General features: G+C 39.2%; 1 protein-coding gene across 1 annotated transcript in view; it reads left to right on the top strand.

Annotated features, from left to right (window-relative positions):
- cubn (cubilin (intrinsic factor-cobalamin receptor)) overlaps positions 1–4,643 on the top strand; it is a 350,345-nt gene extending 345,702 nt beyond the window's left edge. The window contains exon 67 of the mRNA XM_036125467.1: positions 4,415–4,643. Coding sequence (XP_035981360.1) covers positions 4,415–4,522 — 108 coding nt within the window. The 3' untranslated portion in view covers positions 4,523–4,643. The remainder of the gene's footprint in view (positions 1–4,414) is intronic.
- Positions 4,644–22,947: the final 18,304 nt, after the last annotated feature.

The raw sequence follows: 22,947 nt of genomic DNA, 5'->3' as shown, positions 1-22,947 counted from the left end.
GGAATATGAGTTTACAAGCAATTATTTTAGTTAGCAGTGCCCACCACTGCAGGGTAAATGACATCACAGGCAGCACTGGCTTTCTGCAACACTAAAGCATTCATTTACAAGATCTTCAAAATCTTAAATAGATTAAAAAATGTGACAGGCTACTGGTTCTGAAGCAGTCATCAAGCAAGGTATTTGTAAATGTGAACCACCACTATATTTCCCTCAAGAGTGCAGACAGAGGTGGTAGTTTGAGACGCCTTCTTGGTGTATATACTACAAATAACAGTAGTATAGTGTGTTCACATTGAGCACAAGTTTTAGTTGTATAAGTGTGTGCCGGACTACATTAAAATCTATCTGCAGAGGATTAACAGCTTTAGCAGAAATATTCCAAAACAGTAAATAATCGTGTCATCAGCATAAAAACTTAACCTAAAGCATCTTCCATGTTTTGTCCTATTCATTTAGATACATAATGAACAGGAGAGGACTTAAAATTCAAACCTGAGGTTCAATACCTCCCTTATGCTAACTCATAAAATCAGAACACAGACCATCACATTTAAACATTGAGTCCTGGCACTCAAATATTTTATGAACCAGGAATCTACACGGTCTGACAGTCCAAAACAAAGAAGCACATACTTTAAAACAGCATCATCCACAATGTCAAAAGCTTTTGATAGATCAATAAAAAGTTATGCACAGTACTGCTTTCGATCAAGAGCAAGAAGTAAATCATTAATCATTGTTGTGGCGACAGTGATGGTGCTGTGAGTTTTCCTGAAGCTGGATTGCAATTTTGAAAGAAGTTTATTTGAGTATAAAAACTCTTTTAGCTGATCACACACAAGAGACGGGATATTGGCCTGTAATTAGTTAAAACTGCTGGATCACCTCTGTTTAAAGAAGTAATAAAAAAGCTGACTTCCAAACTTTCTTTGATTTGTACTTGTGGAGGGACTCACAGGGGCTGCTCCCAAAGAGTTAAACAAAGAACCACATTATACAAAATGCTTAAAGCATTTCAGCAGTTCTATCATAGACTCGGGCTGAGACTAATATAACAAATTTTGTAAAAGGCTTAAGAGTTATAAACAGATAAAGATGTTATCACTTTTCAACATTTCTGCAGATTATTGAGGTTCCCAGTTGTGACAGCTAAGTAATCTGATTTAGCCATCTTGATGTGAGAGTGACTTAATTTCTTCAATCAGCTGCAGAATCACAATTTGGAGCTTTGGTACATATCGTATTGTGTTTATCAAGAATCAAGTCTTTACATAATGTTCAAGTTTAATGCACCAACTACACCTCCTGAGAAGCTAAAAGCATGCAAATAGTCCTTAGCATCTAAGCTATAAATGTTCAAGTCAGAAAAGGCAGATACATATAAGTCACTTTTCAGAGAGATGAAAATTACTGTGCAATTGCATGAATGTATCAGACAAACATTCCCAGAGAAGCTAAAGTGGGTAAATAGTCATTAACAACAACTGAAATGTTTAAATTGAAGAACTGCCCAAACAAACATTCCTTGAGGAGCTAAAAGTAAGCTAATAGACATTAGCATATGTGAGACTATTTACAATAATGATCAGTTGAATCAAGGACCTGTGGAACCGTTAGTATGCTTGTTAACATGTAAACAGATTATGAACAAGGGTGGTGGTTTATTTGTTTTTCAGTAGGGGTTGAAAGCCTTCGCACCTTTCGGAATGAAGCTATTTTTAAGTCTATTAGTTTTTTATAAAATGTGCAGCTTCAGGGCAAACATGTTTGGAAGCATGATGTTGATGGCTGAGCTGAAGTCCACAAATAGCCAGCTAACATTGGTGAAATATTAATGAGTATCCTCTGTAGAACTTTTCTCCCTGTAGGTGAACTGCAGGCTATCCAGTCCAGCAGGGATGGGATCCTTGATGTACTTAAGAGTATCCTCTCAAAGGACTTTATGATGACAGTGGTCAGAGTAACAGGACGATAATCACAGAGGAAGGTGTTGGTTGTTTTTTTGGGCACAGACATTGTGATGGAGGATTTCAGGCAAGCAGGGACTGTGAAGAGCAGCAGGAAGAGGTTCAAGATATACAGAAAATCCCCTGCAAGTTGGTCAGCATCTGATTTTAGCATCCAACCTGATACCATGTCTGGATCTTCAGCTTGCTGGATGTTGATTTTGATGTGCAAACAAGCTGTTTAAGGTGTCAGGGAGAGCTGGGTCATTGCTGGGCTGCATGTTGCTGCACTTATAATCTGTCATGGTCCTGATGCCTAACCACATAGGCATAGGCCACAACAGTTTTTACTGTTGAAGTGTTCCTCGATGTGCTGCTTCTACATTCAACCCAATTAAATGAAATATACATAGCGGCAATTCACATATCTCAAGGCACTTCACAAAGTCAATTGAATCAAATCATAGATTTTTGCCTTCTGGATGTCTTTTCTAAGTTTACTCCTAGCCCTGCTGTAAGCCAGCCTGTCTCCTGGTCTGTATGCAGCATCCTGGGCCCTTAGCAGAGACCGCACAGTGCTGTCTACCCATTGATAGCATGGGTGGATGGGTGAAGGGCATCCAATTGGTCAGTCTTAAATTAAAAAAATAAATTTAAGGCCATAAAAGTCTTACATTTAATTAATTATATTCTTCAAGACTCAAGGTTCCTGATAAGCCAATAATGAGTGGTTCACATTTGTGGATTTTATTGTTCTTGGAAGTAGCAACAACACAATGATGACTCAAATCATTGCACAACACACTCAAGGATGAGAATTTATAACAACCATTTGTTAGAATCAAATCAGGGTGGCCTTATCAGGACTTTTAGGACTCCACCTTGTAGGTAAATTGACCATCGGGCAAAGATTAATAGTCACAGAAAGATTGAAAGAAATTATCACAGTATCTGTATCCATGGATTCAACCCAAATTCTGACCATGTCCATCTTGGGTCATAAGCTCTGCACATTAAGATGTACAAATTTGAGTGCACACTTTGATTTTAAGTCAGCAGGAGTTTGAATACTTTGCCTGCAGGTCCAGGGTTTGGTAATTTTTCTAAAATTGGCGGATACATTTTTTTTACATTACATTTTACAGCAGTCTTGTCATATTTTGAATCCAGGCAATGCCTTTCATTAAGCAAGAAAGTCAGCTTATATAAAGCAAGAAAATGTTTAAATTTTGGGTCAAGCCTAAGTCATCTCTGACAACATGTTTAAGACTCAACCCAAATGAGTCTGTGGTGACTCTGGACACCTAGCTGTATTGGAGTTAGTGCGAGTATGATAAGTATCAGACACACAATCTGCTAAAGCTCCAGGAAGGTGAAACAGGATCAGGCCAGGTAGGATAAGGCTCTAGTTGAATGTAGTAAGCTCAGGCAAGTTAGCCTAGGCTCCAAAACACGTAACAGGGTCAGGTAGGTTTACCCATGCTCTTAGAGGATGTAACAGGCTCAGACTGGTTTGCACAGACTCCAGGAGGATGTAGAAGGCTCTGGGCTGTTGTCCCAGGCTCCAGAAGGATGTAATAGATTCAGACTGGTTCGCCCAGGCTTCAGGGGGATGTTGCAGGCTTAGGTCAATTAAACCAGGCTCCAGAAGTATGTAACAGGCTCAAGCCACATAGCCCAGACTCCAGGCGGATGTCCAAGCCTCAGATCTTTTGTCCAAGGCTTCAGGAGAATGTTCAGAGGTCTCAGGTCTCACTCAATAAGCGTAAGATGCACACATTCTGCCGAATTCACATGCACATACCCCACAAGACATTGTTGATCAGAATCAGAAATACTTTAATAATCCCAGAGGGAAATTATTTATTTATTATCAAATTAATTATTTATTTATGATGAAAACAATGTCTTGTTTCATTCCAACCCACTAAAAAGTTCAGGTTTACCTGGTAAACCTGAAAAAAGTATTGGCTTTTTTATGTGCGCTTTGAGAACCTGATAACCCAAAACACAGAAACAGAATAAATGATAAGGAAACAGTATAATTGTAATTATTAAAGTTAGAAAATCACACTGGAATCAAAACCAAAGATTTTTCAGGATTAGAGGCGTTTCAGATATAATATAAACTAAACAAACATCTGGAAAGTCGGACATACCAATGCAGCTGAAAATCATCAGATTACACTTTTATGTCAAATCCATGAGTAGTTTTCTTAAACTTGTTGTCTCAATGTTAGAAAACTAAACTACCTTGTCTGATGCTACAACAAACAGGTAAATAATGTAATCGCTATTATGGGTATGCAATGCAATTTATCAACAAAGAATATAGAATCTCTAAGTAAATACAGCAGATAGCAGACATGTTTTCTGAAAATATATAATTATCTCAACTATATCAAAGTACTGATTATTTGAATTTTACTCCTACCTCACATCAGTGTCTCTTTTTTGTTTTTTAGGAAACCAACATTGCTCCATTTAGAGCCTCTTCCAACCAAGTTTATATTGTTTTCCAAGGCCAGTATTCTACCCTGCCATCGGGCTTTAGACTCACATGGAGCATCTGAAGAAGAACTATTCATTTGATCTTGTGACGTATTCAGTGTAGATCTCAATCATATTTAAACAAACAGCTGATGGAAGTGTTTATATTATTTCAATGTATTGAACGAATGAACAATAATAATAAAAACGACTGCATTATTATTTAGGTTCGACTGTCATTTGTTTATTATTACAGAAGTAAACACTGTTGCAAGTTTATGGCATTGACATCAAAGTCATACCACATTTTGACAAAGATTGACATTTTCTTTTAGTGTGCTTGGATTGATTAAACTCAGAGGTTATCAGAAGGTTATCAGACAGTGGAGAGGATTGTAAGGAAATAATGGTATTATTGATAATAATGGTATTTTAGGAAAAGCCTTTTCCATAATATCCGCAAATGTTTAATGTCTAAATGACATTGAAACTACTGCTTCTCAGCAGTTTTGTATTTCACCAGGGTCAGTGTCACTACTACACCTGAAATTCCAGCAGACAGGCTCTTACTTGCAGAGCTGGACAGGCTTGTCGGAGGTCCTTAACCCATCAGCAGGACCAGTATGTGCCCCTTTGTGCAGCAAGGAACAGGATGAGTACTGCCAGAGACCTACAAAGTGACCTCCAGGTGGCCACTGGCGTAAATGTCAAAACCATTAGAAACAGACTTTATGAGCGCAGCCTAACATCCTTTATTAGGCCCTGTACTCCATGACGCGTCAATTGGCATTTGCCAGAGAACACCAGAATAAGCAAGTTTGGCACTAGTGCCCTGTTCTTTTCAAAGATGAGATCAGGTTCACTCTGAGCTAACGTGACAGATGTGAAATGGTTTGAAGAATCTGCGGTGAATGTTATGCTGCCAAAAGCATTGTTCAGTGTGATTGGTTTGGTGGTAGATCAGTATTGGTCTAGGGAGACATATCTATGGAGGGAAGTAAAGACCTGTACAGAATAAATATTGCCACCATGAAATTGTTAGACCCATTGTTATACTCTTTGCTGGTGCAGTGGGTCCTGGGTTCCTCCTGGTGCTGTATGCCAGGCCACATGTGGCAGGAGTATGCATGAAGTTCCAAGAGTATGAAGGAATTGACTGGTCTCCATGCTCCTCTGACCTAAAACCAATAGAACTTGGGACATCATATTTGGATCCATCAAACACCACCAGGTTGCGCTTCAGGCTGTCAAGAGCTCAGGGATGCCGTAGTCAGGATTTGGGAGGATATGCCCAAGGACAATATCCATAATCTCATAAGAAGCATACCCCAACATTGTCAGGCATGCAAGCAAGAACATGGAGGTCATATAAACAACTGAGGACAATTTTGAGTTGCAGCAATGACATTTGGAACAGCCTGCTGCTTCAGGGATTACAGATTGAACCCTCCGTGGGTTGATAATTTTTGTTTTAATCAAATGATGTCATTCTTTTGTTCCTAACACATTAACCATTCCATCTCAGTGAGTATTATTGCTTTTCTCATAGAGATCCGATGTGTTGCTTAAATTGTTTGAGCAATATATTTTTTTTTTGCATGTCCACAGGTTGTTTACTCAGGCCTTTATCATATTTGCCAACTGATTTTGTGGGATATAAATAGTCCCCTCCAACAGTACCTACTACAGAGCCAGATCTACTGTCAAAGGGCTTTCATTTTACAGCTTTGGAGGAAAATCAAAACAACAAGCAAATATTTGTACATTTTCTTAGAGCACCAATATTTAAGTAAGGTTGATGATTCATAGCTTTGGCTGGATGCCAGAAACTAGAGGCCTCTTCCAGGCCACAAGTCTGTTCAGATACAAGTATTACTTTTGCACATGTAAAACAAGGTATTTCCCAATCCATATGGAGCATTCACTAATTCTAATTACTGTTTTTAGACAAACATAAACACATGTGGTCACTCATGAAAATGATTTGAGTTTTTTTAACGATTTTTTTTGTCTTCAGTTGTTTCAGATGATTGTAAATGTTCAGTCAGTAGACAGTACAGTTTGCAGTGGAGCGCTGAGTGCACATGATCTCGCTGGCGACTTCTTTGTACCCTCTGGATTGAGTAAGATGACTTCCTGTTGAAGAAAAAGTGCGGATAATATTTATATATAGAACAAAACACAGAAGCTTTGATGGTTGAAGTAAATGTAAATGAAAAATTAAAATCAGACTATTTTACATTCTAATAAAAAATGGCATTTGGGGGTTGTATTAAACTGTAAATCAAGATAAAATATGTATGTGCATATCTCCATATAAAATATGGAGGTATGCAAATACTGCTTACCTCCCTTAAACTGACTATGCCAGGGGTTAAAGTTCTCCGTCGCTGCGACGGATTTCCATCATTTGGAAAATTAGCGCAAATTGTTCCGTCTGCACTTTTTTATTCAAGGTTTTAAACTGAAGCTGCTTTCAACCAATTGTACCTGGCAGAGCCGGGACATTAGCCAATCAGAAAGAGAGTAAGGCGGGTCTTTGCAAAGCGAACATTGCAAGACTGAGCTTCATCGGTGTTCATCATTCATCATTATAACTTTTGGAAGAACATCTCAACCTGACCACAGATGCATTAATGAAAGTAGTGGTGGTCAAAGGTTTTCTTTGGGTTTATGCAAACCAGCAAGTCAGGAAGAGGAGCGGATTGACTATCTGACAACAACTCCTATCAGAAAGGGGGCTGTCGCTGGTCCTGCAGTTAATTAATGAATTATTTCCACCTGTGGCCATGTCACCTTTCAGCGTTTATTGCCTGGCTTCCAGCAATTTGGCTGATAAACGCGGTGACCAACCAGGGACCTCCTCATTATTTGCTGTTATGTTTTATTTAAAACTCAAAGAGTAAAGCATTAGCTCAGGCTAATTTAGCATGACGCGCTTCTTCAACTTCTGAAGAAGTTGAAGAAGGCGCCTGCCTGGTGGTGCGCGTAACCGTCAAAGGCAAAGTTTCCGAGTTCCTTGGTCGTAGGCTCTCGTCGCTTGGGGATTTTAAATCTTCTAAGTGAAAAGGAATTGTCTTCGTCAAAACCTGCCGACCAGGAAAACATTGCGTCCGCAGAGCCGCAAACTGCGTATTTCGATCTGAGACGCAGCTAATGAGCTAATCGGCGACAGCCGACAGTCAACGTTTCCCATTCATTTGATACCATAGTCCTAAACCACTACTGACTTTTTGGCCACAAGCGTCATTTTGGGGCCGTTGTTTCCACCTCATTTCGTAGAGCCGTTTTAATAGAAAGAAGAAAAGGCAAAAACGGTCCAAACAAAAGGTTGTAACGTTTACATTTGTAACCTCTGCCTTACATAAGCACTAGAATTAAATCTTAATAAATAAAAGTATAGACAATTATTTCAGTAACTCAATTCAGTAAGTGAAATACACTATATACAGGGGTTGGACAATGAAACAGAAACACCTCATTTTAGTGTGGGAGGTTTCATGGCTAAATTGGACCAGCCTGGTGGCCAGTCTTCATTAATTGCACATTGAACCAATAAGAGCAGAGTGTAAAGGTCCGATTAGCAGGGTAAGAGCACAGTTTTGTTCAAAATATTGCAATGCACACAACATTATGGGTGACATGGGTGAGTTCAAAGGAGGACAACTTGTTGGTGCACATCTTGCTGGATGTGTCAAAACTTTCTTCAATTGAATTAAAACAAAACTGAAGTAATAATATTTGGACCAATAGAGGAGAGATTAAAAGTTAGCACACAGCTTCAGTCGCTTCAGCTAGAAACCACTGATTAGGCCTGAAACCTGGGTGTAGTGATGGACTCAGACCTGAACCTACAGAAGCATTTAAAGACAGTGACAAGGTCGGATTTCTATCACCTGAGGAACATTTCCAAGTTTAAAGGACTAATGTCTCAGAAGGATCTGGAAAAACTAATCCATGCGTTCATATTTAGTAGAATTGATTACTGCAACGGTGTTTTCACAGGTCTACCTAAAAAGTGGATCAGACAGCTGCAGCTGATCCAGAATGCTGCTGCCTGCATCCTCACTAAGACCAAGAAAGTAGAGCACATCACCCCAGTTCTAAAGTCATTACACTGGCTCCCTGTATCTCAGAGAATAGACTTTAAAATACTTCTGTTAGTCTATAAATCCCTGAATGGCTTAGCACCTAAATACATCACAGACTTGTTATCAGTGTATCAACTTTCCAGACCACTCAGGTCTTCTGGCTCCAGCCTACTCTGCATACCTAGAACCAGAACTAAACAAGGAGAAGCAGCATTTAGTTCCTATGCTCCACTGATCTGGAACAAACTTCCAGAAAACTGTAAAAGTGTGGAAAGCCTGAGTTCTTTTAAATCAAAATTAAAAACACATTTGTTTAAAATTGCCTTTGACGGTTCTAGTTAAACTGTTTTACTGTTTTTAATGTTGTTCTTTGTTTCTACTTTCTATCTCTACTTGCTTTTATTCTATTTTCTATCTACATTTTATTCCTACTTGTGTTTATTTTGCTATATTTTAATCATGTAAAGCATTTTGCATTGTCTCTGTACTGAATTGTGCTATATAAATAAATGTCCCTTGCCTTGCCTTGCATCTGTGACCAAGACAGCAAGTGTTTGTGATGTATCAAGAGCCACGGTGTCCAGGGTAATGTCAGCATACCACCAAGAAGGAAGAAACCACATCCAACAGGATTAACTGTGGACGCAAGAGGAAGCTGTCTGAAAGGGATGTTCGGGTGCTAACCCGGATTGTATCCAAAAAACATAAAACCACGGCTCCCCAAATCACGGCTGAATTAAATGTGCACCTCAACTCTCCTGTTTCCACCAAAACTGTCCGTCGGGAGCTCCACAGGGTCAATATACACGGCCGGGCTGCTATAGCCAAACCTTTGGTCACTCGTGCCAATGTCAAACGTCGGTTTCAATGGTGCAAATCTTGGGCTGTGGACAATTTGAAACATGTATTGTTCTCTGATGAGTCCACCTTTACTGTTTTCCCCACATCCGGGAGAGTTACGGTGTGGAGAAGCCGCAAAGAAGCGTACCACCCAGACTGTTGCATGCCCAGAGTGAAGCATGGGGGTGGATCAGTGATGGTTTGGCCTGCCATATCATGGCATTCCCTTGGCCCCATACTTTTGCTAAATGGGCGCGTCACTGCCAAGGACTACCGAACCATTCTGGAGGACCATGAGCATCCAATGGTTCAAACATTTTATCCTGAAGGAGGTGCCGTGTATCAGGATGACAATGCACCAATACATACAGCAAGACTGGTGATTGGTTTGATGAACCAATCACCAGTTTGATGACCATGAAAGTGAAGTTGAACATCTCCCATGGCCTGCACAGTCACCAGATCTAAATATTATTGAGCCACTTTGGGGTGTTTTGGAGGAGCGAGTCAGGAAACATTTTCCTCCACCAGCATCACGTTGTGACCTGGCCACTATCCTGCAAGAAGAATGGCTTAAAATCCTTCTGACCACTGTTCAGGACTTGTATATGTCATTCCCAAGATGAACTGACTCTGTATTGGCCGCAAAAGAAGGCCCTATACCAGGAGTGTCAAACAAATTTTGGTCTAGGGGTCGCATTCAGCTTAATCTGATCTCAGGGGGGGCACACATGTAAACTCATTGCAAGATTAAATAGAACTAATAAAAGTGGACTTGTTGATTTTTATAATAAACAAATTTCCCTTTTACACAACAGTATGCATAACCTCAGAGTTTAGGAAAATCTTTTGCAATTTCAACAATACTTTTACTCAGTTAAACATTTATTTAAGTGCATTATGCATAGGAACTGGTCACAGTGATTGTAAGATGTTGAAAAACATTTATTCACAATTTTTGGGACTTAAAAACACTGTCCTGCATGACAACATACATCAAACAGATAAAATATTAAGAAATTATTTAAAATCAATGTTCCACATCTGAAGCTCAGTGCTGCTGTTAGGGTTGAACTGCCAACCTTCCAGACTTCCATAGGCCATTGACAAATTTCATGAAAACTAACTTAAAATTATCCTTAAAAGACAAAATTTTGAAAAATCAAAGGGCTTATTTAACGCTTTGAGAACATATCTTGTATTCGGCCACAAAATCAACAAAAATAGAACGATCTTTTAAGCTATAAGATGTCAGGGTTCCCTGTGTATCTGTGCCCTATTCTGCTCCGCAGGTGGTTCTAGCTGGCGAGGGGCGTGGCCCACACCTGCGACTCATTTGGAGCGGCTTCTAAAGCAGAGCACCGATAGATGGAAGACGCCAGAATGTTAAACCAGTCGTGGTATGACGTGGCCTCCAACTAGCTCTGAAACACTAGCGTGTAAGCTTTGCCTTTCGATTTTTGACTAATCTTCTCTTTTTTCACAGTTTTTGTGCTTGGAAGCACTTACCTCTTGACGCTCTGTCCGAAGAATCAAGCCTGCAGCATCACAAGGCTCAGATCCTGCTCTGGCGACTCCCCCCTTGCTCCCTGGATATTACCCAGCCGGGCTTGTGGTTCCCCTCCCGGATGCTGCTGGTTCCTCCCTTCATTCAAGCTAATCCATCTGTCACCCCGCTCAGCTGAAGCTCGCCCTGGGTCCCTCGCCAGTTCCACCTGCTGCCCTCCAGCCGCTAGCCACTACACCAACAGGGGGTAGGATCACAGGGTCCTCTTGCCGCTACTTCCTCCCTGTAAGGTCCGCCCAGCTGAGTGGTAAGCTGCGCAGGTTCTTGTATTTCCTTGGTTCGTTCAATCGTAGTCATTTTTCTTTTCTTTCCCACAGTACCTCCCGCTCGACGCTCAGACCTCTCCTTCGGCGTCTCGTCGTTGTATCCCAGCGAATGATTCCTTCAATAAAACATCTTAAAACTTGTGCCTGGCCTCCCGCTCGTATCCGCATGTGGGCAAAACAATTGAAGACCATGACATAAGACCATTTTTAAGATGCCAATATATAGATTTTAAGCGGGCGTGTAGCCTAGCCACCACATTTATACCATAATATAAAACTGACATAAAATAAACGACTCACCGTTGAGTGGTTGCAAGGAAAACACTCAATGGAATCCTTCGTCTGGGTTAATTGGACTTGATTCAACAATATCCTTCAGTAACTTAGGAAAGACGGCTGCAATAGCTCTTACTAGCACTAGCACCAAACAAGATGGAGTTCACCTCTGACCCGGAACTGAAAGAGTACTGGTAGTTGTCGCTCTGAATAATACACAGCGCCACTCGTGGACAATATAGGAACTGCATGTTTTCATTTGAACGAAGTACGTTTTTTTCAGTAATCATTGTTGAATGATGATAATGCATTTGGCCACCGCGTTTGACACCCCTGTCCTACACCATACTAATAAATGATTGTGGTCTAAAACCAGGTGTTTCAGTTTCATTGTCCAACCCCTGCAGATGACTTATTTTCTAGCCTTGATTTCGTCATGAGGACATAATGCAGTGTTGTGCTGGCAACCATCCAAACTAATAAAAATAAGATTTAAAGTTAAAATAGTGCATTATAGTAGTAAAATAAATACAATTATTGTGGTTTATGGACAAGTTTGGTTCCTGCATTAAGGATAATTTCAAAAGGTACATGTCATTTCCAGACTAAAAAACATTTAAATACATTTGCTAATTCATTGATTATGACTGGATATTGAAACAGAAAATAATTCTAATAATAATACTTATTTTAACCCAAAGGAAAATAAAATTTTGGGTAAAAATGTAATAGTCTGAAATGGCCACAGTGGGTTTTGATCCTACAACCTCGTGATTGAGAGTCAAACATTTAACCAACTGTACCAAAGACCAGCAGTATGCACAGCTCTGAATCATGGAGAGGTCAACTGTGTTTAAGAGCTCCTAAACCGTTTGATGTTGAGCCATGAGACTTTCAGACATAACTGTCCCGTCCATGTTTTTAAATATATACAAGCCGTAGTCTGTAAATTTGTGTCTGCAAAGGTGCAAACTTCGTATTTCGATCTGAGACGAAGCTAATGAGGTGATTTCCAACAGCGGACAGTCAAGGGCAAAACTTTGTGTCTGCACAGCTGCAAACTCTTGTGAGACGCTGCAGAGCTCCAAACTCCGTATTGTGCCTGCTAACGAGCTAATTGCCAACAGCCGACAGGAGATGGTCTGCATCGAAGCAGTATGGAAAATTGGTGTTATTAAAACATGATTAAATACTTCAATGTAGCATGGAAAAATGAAATATGTGAATAAAAAAGTTAAAGGCATGAGGTGAACTGTATTGATTTGAAAAATAGGTTTTTAAAGCCAAAGGGAAATGAAATATTGGGTGAAAATGTAATTCTTTGAAATTGGTACAGCTTGGATTTGAAACTCGGATCTTCTGATTGGCAGCTCAAGACCTAACCCACTCGACCAAACACCAGTGCTTTGCTCAGCTGTGCATTATTGAGAGGTCAACAGTGTTGAAGAAGTGGTTTGAAGAATTGGTTTTTGGTGAATTTTGTCACCACGGTAACTCTAAATGGCGTAAAGTAAAAAAAGCACACTTTGCGGTGTCGAGACGCATGTTTTGATATATAGTTTGTGGGGGGTAGACCCTACGGTTCGGGCTGTATTAACAGTGACGGATGATTAAAAAGGAACTAGAATCGTTCAACTTCTGAAGAAGTTGAGAAGGCGCCCGCCTGGTGGTGTGCGTAACCGTCAAAGGCAAAGCTTTCTTAGTTCCTTGGTCGTAGGCTTTCATCGCTTGGGGATTTTAAATCAAATCTTCTGAATGAAAAGGATTTGTCTTCATCAAAACCTGCCGATCGGGAAAACTTTGTGTCTGCAGAGATGCAAACGTATATCGATCTGAGACGCAGCTAATGAGCTAATTGGCGACAGCCGACACTCAACGTTTGCCATTCATTTGCAATGGTAGTCCTAAACCACTACTGACATAATACACTTTTTGGCCACAAGCGTCATTTTGGGGGCGCTGTTTCCACCTCTTCTCTTAGAGCCGTTTCTAATAGAAAGAAGAAAAGGCAAAAACGGTCCAAACAAAAGGTTGTAACGTTTATATTTGTAACCTCTGCCTTACATAAACACTAGAATCCTAATAAATAAAAGTATAGACAATTATTTCAGTAACTCAATTCAGTAAGTGAAATACACTATATACAGGGGTTGGACAATGAAACTGAAACACCTCTCATTTTAGTGTGGGAGGTTTCATGAGTAAATTGGACCAGCCTGGTGGCCAATCATCATTAATTGCACATTGAACCAATAAGAGCAGAGTGTGAAGGTCCAATTAGCAGGGTAAGAGCACAGTTTTGCTCAAAATATTGCAATGCACACAATATTATGGGTGACATGGGTGAGTTCAAAGGAGGACAAATTGTTTGTGCACATCTTGCTGGATGTGTCAAAAATTTCTTCAATTGAACAAAAACAAAACTGAAGTAATAATATTTGGACGAACAGAGGAGAGATCAAAAGTTAGCACACAGCTTCAGTCGCTTCAGCTAGAAACCACTGATCAGGCCCGAAATCTGGGTGTAGTTGTGGACTCAGACCTGAACCTCCAAAAGCATTTACAGACAGTGACAAGGTCGGCTTTCTATCACCTGAGGAACATTTCCAAGATTAAAGGACTAATGACTCAGAAAGATCTGGAAAAACTAATCCATGCGTTTATATTTAGTAGAATTGATTACTGCAATGGTGTTTTCACAGGTCTGCCTAAAAAGTGGACCATACAGCTGAAGCTGATCCAGAACGCTGCTGCAGGCGTCCTCACTAAGACTAAGAAAGTAGAGCACATCACCCCAGTTCTAAAGTCCTTACACTGGCTCCCTGTATCTCAGAGAATAGACTTTAAAATACTTCTGTTAGTTTATAAATCCCTAAATGGCTTAGCACCTAAATACATTACAGACTTGTTATCAGTGTATCAACTTTCCAGACCACTAAGGTCTTCTGGCTCCAGCCTACTCTGCATACCTAGAACCAGAACTAAACATGGAGAAGCAGCATTTAGTTCCTATGCTCCGCTTATCTGGAACAAACTTCCAGAAAACTGTAAAAGTGTGGAAAGCCTGAGTTCTTTTAAATCAAGATTAAAAACACATTTGTTTAAAATTGCCTTTGACGGTTCTAGTTAAACAGTTTTACTGTTTTTAATGTTTCTACATTCTATCTCTAATTGCTTTTATTCTATTTTCTATCTACATTTTATTCCTACTTGTGTTTATTTTGCTATATTTTAATCATGTAAAGCACTTTGTATTGTCTCTGTACTGAATTGTGCTATTTAAATATATTTCCCTTGCCTTGCCTTGCATCTGTGACCAAGACAGCAAGTGTTTGTGATGTATCAAGAGCCACGGTGTCCAGGGTAATGTCAGCATATCACCAAGAAGGATGAACCACATCCAACATGATTAACTGTGGACGCACGACGAAGCTGTCTGAAAGGGATGTTCGGGTGCTAACCCGGATTGTATCCAAAAAACATAAAACCACATAACTCTACTTATAACTAACTTTCTGAAATATAAACTAAAGGTCACCAATCAGTTCTAAAACATCTTTAGATGAACTCTTGTTGAGCCCTGGAGTATGGAGGACCAAGTCTTCCATATTTAAAAATAAATACAGAAATAAATAAGTAATTTAATGTTTTCTTAAAACTTCTGAATACAAAATAAATTAAATAAATTAAACAAATTAATATATCATCATTCATTTATATCAATTGTTCAAGTTATTTAATTGTTACTTGTAAAAAATAAAAAAATAAAAAAAATAAATAAATAAATAAATAAAAATAAATTGGAGGCCCCCCCACCCCATTACACCAGAGGGACCAAGCGGCCCCTAGTACGCCTATGGCTTTGACCGGCCCTGGCTGGCTCTTCTGCTGCATGGAAAAATCCCAACAACTACAGCTCAATTTGGGGAGGGTTTGGGGTTGTTGCCGGTCTGAGGTGATTTGCAAAAAATCTATAAATCATACACCAATGAGGGTTACATTTCCTGAATACAGACAAAAAGACCTACATTTTGATGTATAATTTGTCTACGTAGAGTGAAAATTGTGCGAGTAGGCTGAAGTTGTTCGGTCTTTTTTACATAACTTTGACTTTGGGGTTGTTGCCGGTCTGAGGTGATTTGCGAAAAATCTATAAATCGTACACCAATGAGGGTTACATTTCCTGAATCCAGACAGAAATACCTACGTTTTGATGTATAATTTGTGCACGTAGATTGAAAATTGAGCGAGTATGCTAAAGTTGTTTGTTGTTTTTTAGACAATTTTGTCACCACGGTAGGTGAAAATGGCGTGATGAAAAAAATCTATAAGTCCTACACCAATGAGGTTTACATTTTCTGAATCCAGACAAAAAGACCTACGTTTTGATGTATAATTTGTCTACGTAGAGTGAAAATTGAGCGAGTAGGCTGAAGTTGTTCGGTCTTTTTCGCATAAGTTTCACTTTGGGGTTGTTGCCGATCTGAGGTGATTTGAAAGAAATCTAAAAGACCTACACCAATGAGGGTTACATTTCCTGAATCCAGACAGAAATACCTACGTGTTGATGTATAATTTGTGCACATAGAGTGAAAATTGAGCGAGTAGTTTGGTGTTTTTTGGAGAATTTTGTCACCATGGTAACTGAAAATGGCGTGATGAGAAAACGTCAAAAGATATGCACATTCCGTTTTCACTTCTGAATAGTTCAAAGATATATCTACAAACTGGAAGCTAAACGATGTTCGTAGGTGAAAGCATGACGACACAGTAGAGGGTTGAAAATGACCATTTTTTGGTGGTTTTTTGCGAATTATGTTCCAACCGTAAGTCGAAATGGCGTCAAGTACAAAAAGCCCTGATCGCGGCGTCGAGACGAACGTTTCGATATATAGTATGTGGGGGTAGACCCTACGAGTCGGGCTGTATTAACGGTGACGGAATATTAATAAACAATAATAATAATAACTAGAAACGTTCAACTTCTGAAGAAGTTGAAGAAGGCGCCCGCCTGGTGGTGCGCGTGACCGTCAAAGGCAAAGCTTCCGAGTTCCTTGGTCGTAGGCTTTTATCACTTGGGGATTTTAAATCAAATCTTCTGAGTGTGAAAAGGATTTGTCTTCGTCAAAACCAGCCGACAGGAGAAGGTCTGCATCCAAGCAGCATGGAAAATTGGTGTTATTAAAACATGATTAAATACTTCAATGTAGCATGAAAAAATGAAATATGTGAATAAAAATGATAAAGGCATTACAAACTACTAAAGGAAGTACAAACTCTGTGAAGCAGAAGTTGGTGAGACCTTCCTAGAGCTACTTCCGGTTAGCAACATGCTAAGCGTTAGCCGCTAACATGGTTGTGTCCATAGACATAATATAAGAGTAGACCCCGCATTGACTGTCGCTGCGCAGGAATTACGGGCGCCACCTTGGGGCGGTCGACTTGATACCTAATCCTGCTGATTCAAGCTCACACTAATGATGCCTCAGCACTGTGCGGCTCATTTTTGTTTAAATCGAGGGATTATTTATGTCAGGGCTCGAGGGATAACTTTTCACAAGCAAGATGAAAAGACATTGTTTATATTTTTGATCAGAATGTAAGTTTTCTAATACTAGGAGATACAAAGTTGTTGTTAGACATTAGTGAATAAACAGCATATATATATATATATGTATATATATATATATATATATATATATATATATATATATATAGTGAACCCTCGCTATATTGCGGTTCACCTTTCACGGTCTCGCTGCTTCACGGATTTGCATTGATGAGCCGTTCATTACAGTTCTCATCAGGTGGCGTGTCGGTTTATAAGAATCTTTTTTGAAAAAAAGAGTGACAACTACCGATAAAAATGTGTTCTTCTCTCGAAAAAAAAAAACTCACCTGCACCGCGGGCTTTAGAAGAAAAAAACGCTACAGACCGGAGTCACGGATGCAGCGCCTCAGTCAAAAGAGCAGTGAAATACACACGAGTCACTATTTGTCCTACTGTACTTTGTATTTTTTTTATAATAATTTTTAATTTTCTCCCGTTCTAATCCAATGACTCGGGTCGCGGTGGGCCACGCTGATCTCCGCAATTTGAAGCCTTCAGTTCGTATTGATTAAAATTATTAGTTTACAGCTTATTTGTAAATAATAATAAAAAAAACGTTTATATAGTACTTTCATTTGTTAAACAAATGCTTGGGCCGGTAAAAAGGTTTTGTTCTATGGTTTCAATATACTATAGTGTATTTAATTGTATATAATAATTGTAAAAAAAATAAAGGTTACTACTTTACAGATTTCGCCCATCACGGGTTCTTTTTGGGAAGTATATGTACATATGTACATGTACAAATGTGTTTGTTTATATAGCAATAAAAAAATTATAAAAAATGTGTGCGTGGCTGTGTTTTGAAACATACATACATCATGTCAGAATATTCTATTACTTTTAACCCCACTAAGATTATTTAAACGCACTGGACCATTTGTTATAATAGCTATAGTTTTAAAGTTTTAAGCTAAACAAATGTGAAAATTAGTTCAACATTAAACGAGTTATAGTTGATTAAAATTGATTCTGCACCTGGTTAACACATTAGACTGAGCGGAGTTGTCGACCGCCCCAAGATGGCGCCCCTAAATCTCGTCAGCGCCTATAGGCGAGAGCGGTCGATGCGGGGTCTACTCTTTATATATGTCTATGGTTGTGTCCAGTATCACCGGGTGATTGTACTCTGTTAGTTTGGTCCAAATCCTGTACTGGGAAGTTCCTCAAAAAGGGTGCCAATACTTAATGTCACCAAAGCTCACCAAAGGCCATGTGTCAGATGCTGACACCCCACTCACAGAAAAAACTCAGTTAAATAGACGGAATGGTTAGTGCTTGGTTTGTGCACATTTGTGCCGTTAAAATTAGCGTTTGTGCTGTTTTGGTTTTGAAGATATTAAAGAATATTTGTTAAGTTCATCTAGAGTTCACCATCCCATCATTTTGCTTTGAATCCAACCAAGCTGGTCAACTTCTTTAGTGCTTCGTTTGTGCAGGTTTGTGCCGTTAAAATTAGCGTTTATGCTGCTTTGGTTTCGCAGATAATATAAGTTTTAATTCCGGCCGGTGACATCACCACAGGTCGCCGCTGCAAAATAAAGCGCTACATTGTTATTCCTTTGTTGGTGCTGAGCTGGAGCCAAAGCAAACCAGAGTGGTCAACTTCTTTAGTGCTGTGTTTGTGCATCTTTGTGCCGTTAAAATTAACGTTTGTGCTACTATGGTTTCGGAGATATTATGAATTTTAATGTTGTTATATTGTTTATAGGCTGACCAGTGTGATTTATTTTTTGCAGTTTTTCTGTTATTGATTTTAGTTTGGGTATGTTTTCTGCGTTATATAAGCCTGTATACTTTAATTGCCCTTTTGTTAGGTGCAGACACCCCCAAATCTCCCTATTGTAGAGCAATAAAGGTTTGCTATTCTAATTAATTCAGAGGAGTAATGAACTATGACTACTAAGATCAACTATAACCAAGTTATTGTTTGAAAATGTTATAAACATTATACTCTCGAAGAAGAATAAACCCTTCTGATTAGGAAAAATAGACTTTATGAAAACAGTTGAACATTCTAATAAATGAAATGCCTTTTTTGGCAATGTCACTTGACATTGCTATCTAAAGTAAAGTTCTTTAAATGAGACAAAATAAATCGCAATATTTATTCAGGAATAAAGTACAAAACAATATAACACACATTTTACAATAGCAGCTAAAACAACTTGCATGATAAAAGAAAAATATAAAATTAATAACTGCTTTCTTGAGTGTTAAGTGTTGAGACCAAACGGCAGATCTGACCACATCTTTTTACACAAATGAGGAACATCATTAAGGACGCCAGCCATCCTGCACAGAGACTGTTCCAGCCTCTCCCCTCAGTCAGGAAACTAAAAAAACAAACAAAAACATGTGTCCCCAGAGATCTTTGCCAATAAGCAGGAATATATAAATCATTTTATAAGAATGCTGTAGGGGGGGGGGGGCTCGGTAGATGACACAACTTCATAGTAATGTTACTGATTTATCAGTAGAAATATATTAAAAAGACTTACGTTTTTTCCAGTGATGGCAATAACATATGATTTACCGTAGCACTTTATTTTGAAGCGGCGGGCTGGGATGACGTCATCGGTTGAAATTAAAATTCATAATATCTCCGAAACCAAAGCAGCACAAACAATAATTTTAACGGCACAAACCTGCACAAACGAAGCACTAAAAAAAGTAGCCCAGTTTGATCGGATTCGAAGCAAAATGGGGAGATGGTGAATTCTGGATGACCTTAACAAATATTCTTTAATATCTTCAAAACCAAAACAGCACAAACGCTAATTTTAACGGCACAAACCTGCACAAGCGAAGCACTAACCATTCCGTCTATTTAACGGAGTTTTTTCTGTGGGTGGGGTGTCAGCTTCACGCAGCTCTTCCATCCCTCAGTGCCGTGTAGCCTTGCCACCGCATTTCTATCATAATATAAAACCGACATTAAATAAACGACTCACCGTCACGTAGTTGCAAGGAAAACACCCAATGGAACACCCTTCGTCTGGGTAAATTGGACTTCATTCAACAATATCCTTCAGTAATTTTGGAAAAACGGCAGCACAGCACAGCACAGCACAGCAAGCCACAAGATGGAGGAGTTCACCTCTGACCCGGAACTGAAAGAGTACTGCTTGTCTGCTCTGAATAATACACAGCGCCCCTCGATTTACGACCGCCATTTTGGGGCGGTCCACCTGCTACCCTAACCTGCTGATTCAAGCTGAACACACTAACCATACCCCGGCACTGTGCGGCGTATTTTTGTTTAAATCGACGGACTATTGACGTCAGGGCTCGAGGGATAACTTTTCATATGTAAGATTAAAGAGATTGTGATGAATTTGAATACGGCCGCCATCTTGGGGCGGTCGACCTGCTACCCTAACCTGCTGATTCAAGCTGAACACACTAAAGATACCCCAGCACTGTGCGGCGTATTTTTGTTTAAATCGACGGACTATTGACGTCAGGGCTCGAGGGATAACTTTTCATTTGTAAGATTAAAGAGATTGTGATGAATTTGATTGTCTTATTGTACTATTTGGTATATTTAAGATATATGCTGGATAAATTAATCTGGCTATTGATTTAAATGAAAAAAATCGTTTTTTAAAGCCAAAGGGAAATGAAATATTGTATTTGGTATATTTAAGATATATGCTGGATAAATTAATCTGGCTATAGATTTAAATGAAAAAATCGTTTTTTAAAGCCAAAGGGAAATGAAATATTGTATTTGGTATATTTAAGATATATGCTGAATAAATTAATCTGGCTAATGATTTAAATGAAAAAAATCGTTTTTTAAAGCCAAAGGGAAATGAAATATTGGGTGAAAATGTAATTCTCTCAAATTGGCACAGCTTGGAGTCGAACCTACGATCTTCTGCTTTGCAGCCCGACACCTAACCCACTCTACCAAAACACCAGTGTCGTGCTCAGCCGAGCATTATTGAGAGGTCAATTGTGTTAAGAAGTGTTTTTTGCGAATTCTGTTCCAACTGTAAGTCAAAACGGCGTCAAGTACAAAAGGCCCTGATCGCGGCGTCGAGACGCACATTTTGATATATAGTTTGTGGGGGTACAGCCTACGGTTCGGGCTGTATTAACGGTACTATAATAATAATAATAATAACTAGAAACGTTCAACTTCTGAAGAAGTTGAAGAAGGCGCCCGCCTGGTGGTGCGCGTAACCGTCAAAGGCAAAGCTTCCGAGTTCCTTGGTCGTAGGCTTTTATCGCTTGGGGATTTTAAATCAAATCTTCTGAGTGTGAAAAGGATTTGTCTTCGTCAAAACCAGCCGACAGGAGAAGGTCTGCATCCAAGCAGCATGGAAAATTGGTGTTATTAAAACATGATTAAATACTTCAATGTAACATGAAAAAATGAAATATGTGAATAAAAATGTTAAAGGCATTACAAACTACTAAAGGAAGTACAAACTCTGTGAAGCAGAAGTTGGTGAGACCTTCCTAGAGCTACTTCCAGTTAGCAACATGTTAAGCGTTAGCTGCTAACATGGTTGTGTCCAGTATCACCGGGTGATTGTACTCTGTTAGTTTGGTCCAAATCCTGTACTGGGAAGTTCCTCAAAAAGGGTGCCAATACTTAATGTCACCAAAGCTCACCAAAGGCCATGTGTCAGATCGGCCTCCTTTAGCAACTAAGCCTCCCCAAAAAAAACAGTCGACAGGAGAAGGTCTGCATCCAAGCAGCATGGAAAATTGGTGTTATTAAAACATGATTAAATACTTCAATGTAACATGAAAAAATGAAATATGTGAATAAAAATGTTAAAGGCATTACAAACTACTAAAGGAAGTACAAACTCTGTGAAGCAGAAGTTGGTGAGACCTTCCTAGAGCTACTTCCAGTTAGCAACATGCTAAGCGTTAGCCGCTAACATGGTTGTGTCCATAGACATAATATAAGAGTAGACCCCGCATTGACTGTCGCTGCGCAGGAATTACGGGCGCCACCTTGGGGCGGTCGACTTGATACCTAATCCTGATGATTCAAGCTGACACACTAATGATGCCTCAGCACTGTGCGGCTCATTTTTGTTTAAATCGAGGGATTATTTATGTCAGGGCTCGAGGGATAACTTTTCACAAGCAAGATGAAAAGACATTGTTTATATTTTTGATCAGAATGTAAGTTTTCTAATACTAGGAGATACAAAGTTGTTGTTAGACATCAGTGAATAAACACTATATATATATATATATATATATATATATATATATATATATATATATATATATATATATATATATATATATATATATATATAGAGAGAGAGAGAGAGATAGTGAACCCTCGCTATATTGCGGTTCACCTTTCACGGTCTCGCTGCTTCACGGATTTGCATTGATGAGCCGTTCATTACAGTTCTCATCAGGTGGCGTGTCGGTTTATAAGAATCTTTTTTGAAAAAAGAGTGACAACTACCGATAAAAATGTGTTCTTCTCCCAAAAAAAAACTCACCTGCACCGCAGGCTTTAGAAGAAAAAAAACGCTACAGAGCGGAGTCACGGATGCAGCGCCTCAGTCAAAAGAGCAGTGAAATACACACGAGTCACTATTTGTCCTACTGTACTTTGTATTTTTTTTATAATAATTTTTAATTTTCTCAATTTTCTGACCACATCTTTTTACACAAATGAGGAATATCATTAAGGACGCCAGCCATCCTGCACAGAGACTGTTTCAGCCTCTCCCCTCAGTCAGGAAACTAAAAAAAACAAACAAAAACATGTGTCCCAAGAGATCTTTGCCAATAAGCAGGAATATATAAATCATTTTATAAGAATGCTGTAGGGGGGGAGGCTCGGTAGATGACACAACTTCATAGTAAT

The sequence above is a fragment of the Fundulus heteroclitus genome, chromosome 21, assembly GCF_011125445.2.
Source record: "Fundulus heteroclitus isolate FHET01 chromosome 21, MU-UCD_Fhet_4.1, whole genome shotgun sequence".
Taxonomy (NCBI): Eukaryota; Metazoa; Chordata; class Actinopteri; order Cyprinodontiformes; family Fundulidae; genus Fundulus; species Fundulus heteroclitus.
This window is presented reverse-complemented; position numbering and strand designations above follow the sequence as displayed.